General features: G+C 38.8%; 1 protein-coding gene across 8 annotated transcripts in view; it reads right to left on the reverse strand.

The window, feature by feature from the left end:
* Nucleotides 1–6,562: 6,562 nt before the first annotated feature.
* The window catches only part of LOC137376310 (KH domain-containing RNA-binding protein QKI), a 646,128-nt gene continuing 638,346 nt past the window's right edge, over nt 6,563–14,344 (reverse strand). For 6 of the 8 annotated variants that reach the window (XM_068044601.1, XM_068044596.1, XM_068044600.1 and 3 more), the window contains one exon: nt 6,563–10,565. Coding sequence is in view for 3 of the 8 variants with exons in the window: in XM_068044598.1 (XP_067900699.1) it covers nt 10,540–10,565 (26 nt within the window). In the remaining 5 variants the exon portion in view is untranslated. The remainder of the gene's footprint in view (nt 10,566–14,344) is intronic. The other 2 variants (XM_068044603.1, XM_068044602.1) reach the window with 1 other exon arrangement.

Here is a 14,344-nt window from a genome sequence, read left to right on the forward strand (position 1 = left end):
CACAGAACAGAATTCATACTTGTGGATCTTATGCAGTCAGTATTCATTAGTCTCCCAAAGAAACCAAATGCCCTAGAGCGTTCACAGCACAGGACAATAAGCCTCATGAGCCATGTGATGAAAATGATCTTAATAATCATTTTGGAAAGAAATGACCAGTCGATAGAAGAGACAGATGACAGTCAGGATTCAGATCAAAGGAAGGAACAAGAGAGGGCATCTTTAACTTGAGAGTAGTGATTGAAAGATATCTGGAAGTACAAAAACCTTTATAGACTATGAGAAGGCATTTGATAGAGTCTACCATCAGAAAATAATGAAGTGATTAAACAAATTAGAAATTGACAAAACATAAAAGGATAATTCAGAATCTATATTGGAAGCAATCAGTGGTGATGAGACTTGATAGCAGTTTGTCAGTTTCCCAATCAAAAGAGGAGTGCGTCAGGGATGTGTTATGGCCCCAAACTGTTCAATCTGTACACTGAAGCTATCTTCAAAGACACAGAACATCTACCAGGTTTCAATATTGGTGGGTTGAACACTAACAACTTGAGATATGCAGATGACACTACACTGATTGCAGAGTCAGAAGAGTTCCTACAGGAAATTGTGAACAAAGTGAATGCAAGGAGTGTGGAATATGGATTAAGAATGAATGCGAAGAAAACCAAAACAAAATTTATAAGCAGAGACCTAACCCCAGAAGTGATAATTGAAGTAAATGGACAAATCCTTGAACAGGTGAAAAGGTTTACATACCTTGGGCAGGTTATCAAAGACGATGGGAGATCTGTTTGCGACATTCAAAGGAGAATTGAGATAGCCAAGACCAGCTTTGTCAGAATGAAGGACTTGTTAACATCAAAGAAACTGACCCTGAATCTTAGGAAAAGAATGCTGAGATGCTACATTTTTTGTCATCTATGTTATATGCCTCAGAAACATGGACAACAGTTGAATGCATTCAAGGTGTGGACATATTGGAGGATGTTCCACATATCTTACACAAACAGAAAGACTAATGAGGAAGTGCTGGAAATGGCTGGAGAAAAGAGGAAATTAGTGCAGAACAGCAAAGAGAGAGAGATACAATACTTCGGTCAGATCATTAGAGCAGAAGGTAGACAGAGACAATTATTGGAAGGAAAGATCGATGGAAAACATAGGAGATGGAAGCAGAGAAGAAAATGGATGACAGATGTAATGAACTGGATGCAACTGACCTATGCAGAATGTGTAAGGACAGACAGAGGTGGAGATCTATGGCAGTCAACCTTCTGGGAAGAAGATGACACCAACGAACGAACGAATAATGATAAATTTAAAAAGACATGAAATGAAAACAAAGTAAAACCAAGTGCTTGTGATTGACCATGCTTCAGCCTATACACTGTTACCTATCACTTTACAAAAGTTTCTGTACTCCACAATGACCTCAGGTTATGTAAGTTATTAGTATCACTTTGAAACTCAATTTAAAATCAACTAGACCATTTCACCTCCACATTTTATCTCACCACTAAACAGATAAAGGAAAATGTAAATGTGGGCAAGAGATTCTGCTACAACTAAAATTGTTATAAATAACTTTCTAACTACCAGAGGTGATCCAATAGTTATAGTTTCAGATGACAAGATATGCTATGTAGAGAGTCAACTCCACATAAGAAATTCTTGAAATGGTACTGATTAAAACTAGTTTTAGGTGAGTGTGTACAGTTATTACTGTGCCCTTTTGTATTTGCTGCATGTTCAGTATCCCTCAAAAAAATCAGAAATTTAAAATTAGTACACAGATCTGGAAGGCAAGTGGCAAGACTCAAACAATATGAAATCTGATACTTAATAGCAGCATCCTAAAAAGGTAAAATGATCAACTGATCAAAGCTCAGTAATTTTATTACTAGTACAGAGAGATGGTCAACCAACAGGTCAAGGATTAAAGAGGTTATATTGGTGCATGGTCACTCTCCTCAGGGTTAGTCTGACAAACTATGCAACACATTTTAATCTTTGTGCTTGTTTTAGAAAATGAGACAAAAGTGGTTAAAACAGACTTAGTCCAGAGTTAGTAGTCTGATATTATAACATTTATTAAAATAATGCAAGGGTTAATAGAAACAGCAAAGAATCAATTAAATAAAACGCAAGCATGTTAAAAAAAGCAGGAAACCAATTTTTCTAATGAAGTCATCAAGTTGCTAACATAAAGCCAAAGAAAGAACACTTTCAACAATAAACTACTGCAAAAACCATTGATATAGATTGCTTATCAAAATTTTGGGTTTTCTATATTTTTTCAATTTATCAGGAACATTTCTTGAATGTTATATATAACATACAAAAACAAGATTATATAAAAATACATTATAAACTTGTAACAATGGCTGTAAATACATTATCTTACATGTCTTTAGGTAATAAGTTGATTATGGTACAGACACAACATGGATCTACTTCTTGTTCTGCAAATAGCTGACTCATACATGTCAACTATATGACGACTAGCGACACTCCCATCTAATCACTCCTTAGAAATACATAATACTGCCAGAAAAAGGTACAGTACAAGGTTCTTTCTTCAAACTGCCTTTGAATATCTAAAATCCTCAAACAATAATATTGAAGTCAAGGGCGTACACACATTTTTGAAGTCGTCACAGTTGTTCAGGAATTATAATGGCAGCAACTGAAAATTTTCAGAGATGCGTTACAGTATTGTTTATAATATCTAACCTTCCCTCCCCAACATCCACCCCACCCAAAAGTCCAGTTGTTATAAAACAGAAAATAAAACTGTTTAAATTTTGAATTTCCTCACGTTCTGCAGTCACAATCACGACTATCACTTGAGTGTCGCAAGTTTTGCTCAAACAGAAATGTAAAAAATGGCAGATGATGAAAAATGTGTATGGTCAAAAATCAAGAAACCATCAGTTGAGTATCATCAGTAGGAAGACAAAGATGTTGACACAAAATTTAACGTTGGCTGGGTAGGTGTTAGTAGTTTCACACTTGTTGCATAGTAAATCATTTTCTTTCCCCCAAAATGATCAGAATTTGAGTGATTTTACCATGCAAGTGTTTTATAGCAACCCTTCTTGGACAAGTCTTGCTCCTGCCAAAAAAAAGGGCAGGATTCTTTTCCCTCGGAAGCTTTGAAGGATGTACATTTTTTGTTAAAAAGGATCCCTCAGTGGACATAAATGAGCCATCAGTTCAATCACCTGACATATATTGTGGCACAGAACTCCTCTGCTTACATATGTGGTGGAGTACCAATCAGTTTGGGCCACAGCCAGGTCGTCAAAGCGCTAGTGGAAAATCTGTAAGAAGTCATGCCAAAAAAAATGCATACCCCTGTCCAGCACCAACTGGAGGCTTAGCAGGTTTGGATATGTAGTTACGAATGATTTGTGATACCACCTGCAGCTTTCATGGGTTCAAAAGAGTTACCGGAATGCTAAAGTGTGCACCTAAACTAATTGAAAACCACATTAGATCCTTTTCATTTAGTGCCACATGCTTTTAGACAAATTGTTTCCCAACAATTTGTAACGCATTGAACAATGTTTGTCAACTAAATTATAATAGTCATCAATACTGCTGGTTTAATGATGGAGTACTTAAAAAGTTTTGTTTTAAACAATCACTGCAACTGTACATAATACTCAAAGCTGCTTACAGTTTTCAACCATGAAAAAGATGGTTCATGCATGACAATTTGAAAATGTGGAGTTCTGGCCCATCTAAAACTATATCGAGAGAGAGATTTGGAAATGATTGAACACCAACTCTGGCTACGACTGTGAATCTGCCCAACACATTTCCCAAACCACTGCTCACCCCCTTTCCTCACCTCTTTTCCCAAGGTCAGTCAGCAAGAAGGCAGCAGTGGAGCTAACTAGAATCTTTGCCAGTGGAAAAACAGTTACGAAACAAAAAAAATCTACCTTCACCAGTCATCTTACAAACGTTTACTGAGTAGGCATTCCATATGACAGCAGCCATTTATTTTTAAAGCTGGTGTTTCAGGAAGAACATGGTTGAAGGGGCAGGTTCTAAACTGTATCCCTGCCACCTCCAGCACATCTGGAGTTAACTTTTTACAAAACCTCCAGAACTGAAATCCTGTACCAGAAATCAAGAATATCATTGATCTGCACTCATTCTGAAAGCCTTGCAGCTGATTCCCTTGCTTCAAGGGAAGGAAGTGTTTGATGAGCTTCAGTAGCTGGTTGTAATAAAAATAACCTGCAGCCAGGTAGAAAATTGGACCATCAATGGTAGTGTAAACTCCCTTACACGACTAACAAGAAAGCTGTCTCCCTCTTTGATCTGCCTGGGCTATCTTTCAAAGTACAGAAAAGGCTCAGTCTCTTTCAAGGGTGGGTTAATTGTACCATGCAGAAGACAAGAAAGTTTGGAAATTGTTCATGAACATCAAATTTTACAGTCAGATATAGGTGCAAGTGAATGCTTTAAATAGATTTTACTGTTTATCTTTCAGTTTCTTTCATTCTTAAGTCACTCTACTGATGGCAACAAAAGGCAAACTGGCTCTTTAAGATGCAAAAATCCACAGGGAATGATGGCTTTGAACAATTCGCTATAAAACTAGGGGAGTGTACAAATCGATGTCACAGTCACAGTTATGGAAAACCATGGGCTCAGTGACGTGGCACTAATCAGATGAGAACTGCCAGCTCATTTTTATTCACTTGCGGATCCTTTCATGTACATACAGGGCAGCTAAGTTTGCATGTGTTTGAGACTTTGCATTTAGCAAGATGATTGATTTGAGATGCTAGACAAAATGACCATGAATAAAATAAGGCACTTCTCTCTTTAGATATTTTCCAATCTTTACAATTTGACAAAAAAGGGAAAAAGAAAGAAAGAGGCTGTTTTGGTCTCCTGTTTTGCTTTGTTCACAACTACCAGGAAATCATTTAATGAAATAAAGGGCTTCTTTGTTCAGGTTCTGTTTAATACTTTAAAGTATAAAAGACTACACTGTCAAAAATATATTTCTTCTTACCAGCACCCTTGTATAGCAAAAGTATCTACTTTTTTATTCTTTTTGTGGTCTGTTCAATGCATTATGCTTATCTACAATTTAATTACATGTATATAGTAAATAGGCAAGCATGGCTTTACATCCTTGAGAAAACAAATCTACACAAGGAAGAAAAATAGGATTCAATAATTCGCCTAGTATCGTGACACATAATGCATGGACCTTGCTGTCATAAGAATCTCAGAATCTGATGGATACTCTCATTTTTAATACACATTATTAATTCAGTTGTCTTCGCCCTTTGCTTCTTTTTCAATGTTCTTCTTAATGGCACAGCATTCATTTAGGAAAATTCTGAACTGGCGGGTTGAGGTCATGAAAGGCTTTGACTTGGCATCTGTGCCCTTGAGGAGCACAAATGGATTTAAAAAACAAAAGAAAGAAAAAAAAAGGCCAAATTTTGAACATTGGACTTCATTCAAAAACCCTTCACCGATGACATCACTGACCAAAGGTTCATGCATGATGCATCATCACAACAAAATACATTCAAGGAACTTGTGACTTCACCATGAGAAAAAAATGTTCTTCAAACTCTCACAGTTCCTGCCTTTGTTAATCGCTACTCATATACATCCATCTCCTGTCTTCTAGGTGAGGCCTTCTTACCATTCTTTAGGGACGGTCATTAAATGATGATCACTGATGAACAGTGCTGAGTGATGAATTGGACTTTATTGCTTTAGTACTATTCAGTGCAGATTTTAGGACCTCACGATTCACCCAACCAGAAAAACTGTGAGGCTGGATAATTTTGTTTGTTTCATGTATTTTTTTTTGTTTTGTTTTCATTGTTAGGCAGTAAGACGAACGGACAGTGCCTCAGCTAGCTGCACTGAAGACAGGCAAGCAAAGGCGATCACCAGTTAACTGATCAGCAGGCAGGCATGGTCAGGTCATCATTGGGTGAAGAGTTCAGAGGTCAGAAGGTCATAGGTTAGTTGCCGGTGGCGGCTGGGTGGTTAGAAACAAAAAAAAGGAAAAAGAAAAAAGATAGAGAAGAGATTATTGTCAGCTGGTGACGACTGGATGACAACATGAAAAATTAATCACAACGAATAAAACAAGCACTGTAATTCTGACGCACTGCTCGACACCATCTACAGAATGTGTTCAATCATGACAGTATTAGATCATGATTCAAAGCGTGAAAAGGAACCCATTCCCACAATTTGTTAACAGGAAAAAATAAAACTATAATGACTAATGGTTAGTAGCAGTCAATGGAAGAGCTCGAAAAACAGTAATCATACAAGAGAGTCAAGAAAAAGTGTTTGGATCTGCACTGCAATGTCTAGTGTTCCTTAGTCAGAATGCAATTATCAGTACCTGACTGCTATTAAGCATTAGTGGCCTCCCAAGTGCATGCACAAAAAATGCAACCATTAATGATTGATGTGATTAACTGGTTATTAATAAAGTAGAAATGATTTAAAGAGTCCACAGGACAAACTTAACAAACTAAGGGGCAAAACAAAGTTGTTCAATAAAATTTTATTGCCTTTCAATTATTCTATTTACAACAATATGAAATTCATGGCCTCAAAATACAAGCAATTCTAAATTATATGACTAGCAGTGTTGGCTACATCATGGGAACTTGGAAGAGGCCAAGTATTTTACTTCATTCAACATATTCCAGTTGAGAGTACTATTGTACACTTATAGGACAGTCTTGTATAAAATGCATTTGCATGTAAACACAATAGAAGTCCTGCCGTTTAAAAGTCTACATTTATAAAGCCCTAAAATATATCCAAAAATAGATGAATTTCTACTTGACACTATAATGCACATTTTAAACTACAAACAGCCCTCTTTTTTGAATTTCAATGCTAATACTCTGCAAATACAATAAAATCTGACATTTTCATATACATTCCTGCTTTATATTTTTATATTTTTTTTAAAAGAAGCCACCTGTAATACTATTTTCTTTGCAAAAAAATTAAAAATGGAGATGATTACAGTAAAACAAAAGTTCTCAAGTGGAAAATGATAAGTCACAGCGTTCCGGAACTGTTCTATTTCTCTCTCTCTCACTCTCGTTCTCCCATTTCCCTCCACCCAACTTGGTCCACTTAAATGTAAAATAAGACTTTTGTTCAACAGCTTAACATGTATCGAAATTCTGAGGTTCCAAAATATTGTACTGTTGGCCCCAAGACTGAAGCAGAGGAAATGAAATAAATTATTCAGTGCAAAGTCAAATTTGTGCCTTTTCAGCAAGGTAAGGTTGGTATTATGCTTAATAATAGCATCCCTTTTGGTGGCCTATACTTTAGGTTGTATTTATTCACCATGTTATGGACATGGCTTCTCATCAATGGACCTCATCCTCCTTAGGGAAAAAAACTACATCACAGGAGAGGAAAACAGCACATTTTCTCATGTTATGTTAGTGGGCTAAAATAGGAGTGCATTACCCACTGACAGTCAATGCAAGGCCACGAATTTGTACTGCATGGAATCAGGCACTGATCCAATCAACAATATCCAGATACTTTAGCATCCAAGGTCACAATGCTAGAATATCTAATACTGTGATGACAATTCTTTCAATGTACCTGATAAAATGAAGAAAGGACTGATGTCTGGGTAATCGTTTTTACATTCTGGGACTCACCTATTGCTAGTACTTTTATTAAAAAGACTCAAGAAAAAAATCCTTTGCATTAGTAATATTTTGCCCTGTTAAAACTTTGAGGATTTTTAAAGGTCACAATATGCTCACAGAAAACTAAGCACATTTTTTTTTTGTCTTTTAAAATATACAGCCTGTAAGGGCCAACAAAATGGCTATAATCTCTTTAATCAACCAATACACCTGCTACAGATCCTCTGCTCAGTCCAAGGCTTTCAACAGTACACACAGGTTTAGTAACCGTGCAACACAATGTGGAGTTTATTCCAATTATTTCAGTCAGTCTATCTTGTTATCTGTACCAAATACAATTCTGTAAAGTTACACTGCAGGGTCATTTTCTTAGCAGTAAGGAACTATGCACTCATTAACCCATCACCAATCCTAAATGCTTAGTTAAAAGTAATTACAACTAAATCAACTGGAAAATACTTTTTACTGTTACAAAATGCATGCTTAAGAAACACAATCCTATGCAAAGAAAGAAAACCATCTATCTAAACAACTCATCAACAGCAGTAATTAATATCGCCTGTAAAAGCCATTAAATTGAATATAGAAGTCCCTAAGACCCAGTTGGTAGACACTGGCTTTAAACAGCATCTGCTCTTGAATAAATTAAGGTCCAAAAGTAATGATGGAATACCAAGTAGTAATTTAGGCTTCCAACACAGCACGTAGATATCAGATTATCATCACCTGAATGCCAATATTTAGCTTGGGGATGATAGTAGGGCATCAAAGCATTGGAACAAGGCACGTGAGGGAAAGCTGGCTTTTATTTTGTTTGTGGAAAATTCTAGTTCCACACTGTACTAGGTTCTTCCACACGTGTTCTTTTTCTTCTCCCCATTAGACATAATTTCACGTAAAATGTAAAGTGCGCTTAAAATATAGTACATTTCTTTACATAAAATTGGTTCACCAGATAATGAAAACAATTTGGATACGTGATAAAATGGACATGGAAAACAAAGTATCTATGGGAAATCAGGCTAGGGGTGCAGTTCCCGTTATCAAAAAGTAGAGAAAAAAAATCAATATTTCACCACGTTATACCTCTATCTTTTCATTAAAATTAGATGGGAATTTTAACTTACAAAGGTTTATATGCCCATAGATTGGATGTAATGATAGCTTTGAAAATTAATTAGGTAGTAAGAATCTTAACTGTCAAAACCCATGGTGTGTTAGTGGGCCTAAAGTACATTAACAATTTCATATTGTTTTTTCACTTGTAGGTCTAAGGACACATAACTATGGCATTAGTTAGGCTGGGAAAATGAAGAATTTCCTGTTGAGACCTGTTGTGTAAACTACGGGGGACTCACATAAGTTGCTAACCCTACCTTAAGTATAATATGTCCAATGCAGATTTTAAAAGTTCATGGACCCCTCAACAAGCATCAATAAAAATCAGGTACATATATAAAATTCATTTTTACGTGTAACATTTCACTGAAGATTATAAAGGCACAATTAGGACTTCCTTCAAGGAAAAGGAATTGGTCCTTTCTGAAGTATCGTTTTAAAAAGCCTTTTTGGATTTGTGAATAACTTTTTAAAATAAATGAATCCATTTCCCTTCCCTCCCCTAATATTAAACACAGGTTAACAGTTAGAATATGCGTCCCAATGTTCATCAACTTTACCAGACAGGGAACAGGAACAGCGATATTCTCTTTCTCCAGTTAATATAGCTTTCCATCTCCCTCATCTTATGTGAAGAACTTCCATTCACAAGTTCTCAAAAAGCTTTGCAACAAAAATCTTAAGAGCTGTTGGGCACAGTGGTATTTGGCAGAATAAAAATGGACATGACTGGTCCTCAGAAATTAGACCATCGGTCAACTCCACCTGATGTGATGTTGCAAAGCAGCACCCTTTCAGTCAACATGTTCAACAAAAACAAGAACTCCAGAACTAAACTAACCTCGGTCTGCGGTCACAATCCTTTGGTAAGGATGGACCCGCATATCGTGCCTTCGAACTTTAGTAGCCACTGCACCTAGTTAAATTGCAACATTTCCAACACATGATTAGAGGAATTTCCTAGGAAGTGATTGGTTAACTTATCAATAGCATTTCAACAGCAGATCAAAGATGGGTTTACATTAGAAATTACTACAAGATATCAGTTAAAAAAAACAAGTTAAGGCACAGCACCTTTATAACTCAAACTTTTTACGCAGAAATTACTAAATAGAGTACAACTGTGCATGTTAATATTGCATTCTGTTTCAAAAGACAAAGTCTTAACCCATTATCCATTTGTTAAAAATCCCACAGTATGAGATAATTCAATTAGATGCAAGCGCAATTAAGTTTTACTAGTCACATAATCAGTGGAGTGCTTCTTGCAGAGGAACAAGTTTTAATTCATCATAATAACACTGAATCAATATTGAGATCATTTTTTTTAAAAAATAAAACCTCTACAGATTTTAAAAGTTCTGCAGCAATGGCCTTGACCTACAAAATGCACACTTAGCTCAGAAGCTGCGAGCTACAATTTGCAATGAATTAGGTGATTTGTAAAGCAAACACAGTATTGGATGAACCCTACACCAAACAGGCAATGAAATACTTTGCATGTGATTCCTCTGGGAAAGATGTGACAAAATGGTAAGAACAATTCTAGGCCAGAATTATAACTAATTGACCCACTTGTCTTCCAAAAATGCGTATACAAACACAATGCTAGTATTTCACTGACAGTCAGGTTGGGCTCATTTTGTCCATGGCTGCTGCGAAACTAAGCATTTGTTAAGTTCAGATCTGATGAGGGTTCAGTAACATGGTCCTTGAATTCTTAGCCTTTCGTTGGGAAAGCCATACCTAAAGATAAAAAAGGGAATTAGAATTAGTCTGTGGCCTACTCTTATAATTTGCAAAGAAAACTGTTGGCCAATTGTCAGATTAACCCTTTGAGTACCAGACATTCTTTGCAGCTTTCAAAACATTGTACATGGGTTTTCCAACATCACTCAAAGAAACAGTTTCTGGAAATCACTTACACAGGATATTAATAGCAAAACAAGAAGCTTAAAGGGAACGATAGACATTTCTTAGATAGGTGTGATGAAAGACCGTCAAACTCACCATTTGTAAGGTTACAGCTTTCTTTTTGTGCAGAAATGCCTAGACCTGAGTTAATCATGGATGACATTGGAGTGCTAGGGCATTCTCCAGTTTCTGCTATTATCTGTCTGAATTTGTGTTTCTCAAACACACCCTGCTTAAAGTGGACACTGAAGAGATTCTATTCTATTTGCAGATGTTTAAAATCAATAGTGTGGTGCAGAGCAAGAATGGACATGTACCAGCTGTGACAATAAGGTATTTGTCCTTTTAGGCACATATAGATAGAAGCTATATATACACACACATACATAAACAAACACATATACAGACATGGACAATATATGGTGGTAGTCTAGTTATAAAATCGTTTCAAAGTACTGAAATAAAAACTGAAATGGCTGTTTGGAGATGGTTTCACCAGTATGTTGCATGTGAAGACCTTTGAGGCATAGATCAAGAATTGGTCAAGTTAAAGGCCATTTTTGAAAGGAAAGGGTATCGTAACTGCTAGTTCAGTGATCAGCAACTAGTGTTTTCACAAAGTTAATGACTATATAAAATACCCTTTACGTATTTCAAAAATGGCCTTTACTTGACTAATTCCTGATCAAAGACTTTGGGGTGTGTCATGGGACAAACTTTGAAGGTCAACATAATCAAGCTTGATGGCAGATTGCATCTCCAAAGAACTTAATCAAAAGGAAAATTAACCTTACAGCATACAAATCATCTCTTGGTCTTCAGTTTTTGTTCATTGCATCATTATGGACAAAGATCCATACGCCCACTGAATATTCACATCCACAGTATCACTGGCAATGGCTACTCTTCCTGCTCCCTCACATTACCTCTGGCATCACCCAAGTATCTACCCTTGGCCCTGCTACTTTTCATCTACATGGTGTCCCCTGGCGACATCATCCAGAAGCATTGTGCTAGTTTTCACATGTACGCTGACAACACCCAGCTCTAACTCACCACCACCTCTCTCGACTCCTCCAGTGCTGCTAAAAGCTGCTTTTGCTGATGACGCAACTAGGTGGCGCAGTACTGGCATATGCGTAAATGCAGCCTCATCCACTGAAACATCATTGTCTATGACATCTCAGGCAGCTGCCAGTAATAAAGATGGCGCTGCTCAATTTGTCACAAAAAATAAATTAAACCCAAACCCCTTCAATGGCTGCGATCGCCGCCACCATCCCACCCCCAACAGTACCCCGCTCCCTCCTGCCATCGTGCGTCTCTTCGCCGCTCCCTCCCGCGCCCATCTGCTTGCCACTCGCTCCTCCTACCTTCCCTCAGCCACTCGTTCCCACCCTCGCAGCTTCCCCCCCTCTGCCCCTCCTCACCCCTGGTCGCTCACTCCAGGCCTCGCCACTTCCCCTCTCTCGGCCATTCACTCCCGCAATGCCCTGTCACCCCTCGGCCATTCGCACCCCACCTTGACGCCTCGTCCTCACTGCTTCTTTGGGCGGCATGGTGGGAAGCGATCGGCTGAGGGAAGGAAACAGCGTGTCCGGAAGTGAGCAGCCGAGAGGCGGCAGGGTGACGTGGTAGCAAGTGGCCAAGAGGAGGGAAGCGATGAGGCCTGGAGCAAGTGGTTGAGGAAAGGCAGCAGCGAGGGAAGACAGCGGCCAGGGGATGAAGCAGCGAGGCCTGGGGCAAGTGGCTGAGGGAAGGCAGCGGCGAGGTTGGGAGCGAGCGGCTGGGGTCGGGAGGGGGGGTGGTAAGCGGGGGAGTGAGCAGCTGAGGTGGGGATACAGCGAGGCGGGATGGAGCGACGAGTACTCAGGACCGGGAAATTGAAAGCGGCCATTAAAGCAGGGATGGCGGGGAGGGAGCAGGGTACTATTAGGGGGAATGGAGGCTGCGATCGCGGCTATTGAGGGGTGAGGACATCATTGCGTGGTGACGTCAACAGGCACATTCATACTGGCAAATTGGCAAATGTTCACACGCACTCATGACGTCCACGATCGCTCTGCACATGCTCTGCGTTATCAGGAGTCACTCCAGTTGCTAAATGTTGGGAATTAGACTGTTTGCTGAAAAGGAAGAATGTGCAGAGTTACAGGGAGAAGGCGGGGAAATGGCATTAGGTGAATTGCTCATTTGGAGAGCCGATGTGGACACGATGGGCTGAGTGGCCTACTTCTGTGCTGTAACAATTCTGTGATTCTGTGAAATTATCAGGCTGCTTATCCGACATTCAGTACTGGATGAGCAGAAATTTCCTCCAGTTAAATATTGGGGAGACTGAATCTATTGTTTTCAGTCCCTGCTCCAAATTCTGTTCCCTAGCTATCCACTCCATTGCTCTGTCTGGCAATAATCTGAGATTAAAACAGTCTGTTTGCAACCTTGACGTCACATTTGACACTCAGATGGGCATCCAACCACCTATTCTTGCCATCACTAAGATTGCCTATTTTCATCTCCGTAACATCGTCCGACATTGCCCGTCTCAGCTCATCTGCTGAACTGCTCATTCTTGCCTTCGTTACCTCCACATTTGATTATTGCAACGCACTCCTGGCTGGTCTTCTACATTCTATCCTCTGTAAACTTGAGGTCATCCAGGACTCTGCTGCCCGTGTCTTAAGTCGCACCAAGTCCTGTTCCCCTATCACCTCTGTGCTCGCTGACCTACATTGACTCCCCATCAAGCGACGCCTTGATTTTAAAATTCTCATCTTTGTTTTCAAATCCCTCCATGGACTCACCCCTTCCCATCTCTGTGACCTTCTCCAGCCCTCACAACCCTCCAAGATAACTGTGCTTCTCTAATTCTGGCCTCTTGAGCATCCCCGATTTTAATTGTTTCGCCATTGGTGGCCGTGCCTTCAATTGTCTAGGCCTCCCTACTTCACTTTTTTCCTTTAAGACACTCTTTAAAATCTACCTCTTTAACCAAGCTTATGGCCAACCATCCTAATATCTCCTTATGTGGCTAAGTGTCATATTTTGTTTTATAATGCACCTGTGAAGCGCCGTGAGATATTTTATTATGTTGACGGTGCTATATAAATACAAGTTGCTGTTGCGTGTTGTTGTAAGCCAACAGGGTGCTTATATTTGTACAACCCAATGCCTTTTTGTCAACACGTACAGAGAAAAGCTGGAAGAATTGTGAGCTAGTGTAATATGTTATATGTTTCTCCTGTTATTGCTTCCATGCTTTATTTTATTTGTAATGTTACGACCAGGTGAGAAAGAGGTCTAAGGTGCCCTTTCAGCCTTCACCTGGTCTTACCATTAGAGGGTTTAATTTTTTAATACACCATCTTTTTAGCTCCCCTTGGTGAATCCAATGATAAGGCAAAGAAACCAGCGCAAACAGATTTTCTTAGGTTTAAAGAAAAGTTGAAATTTATTAAACTTGAACTTCAACTCTAATTTGGTTGACGCCTACGGATACACGATGCACCTACGCTAGCATGTATACGTGATACACACACGCAAATAGAGACAGGAAAGAGAAGAAAAATAAAGTGGAAAAGTTTGAGGCAATATCTGAAGAGTTTAGTTAC

The sequence above is a fragment of the Heterodontus francisci genome, chromosome 13 (assembly GCF_036365525.1).
Source record: "Heterodontus francisci isolate sHetFra1 chromosome 13, sHetFra1.hap1, whole genome shotgun sequence".
NCBI classification, from domain to species: Eukaryota; Metazoa; Chordata; class Chondrichthyes; order Heterodontiformes; family Heterodontidae; genus Heterodontus; species Heterodontus francisci.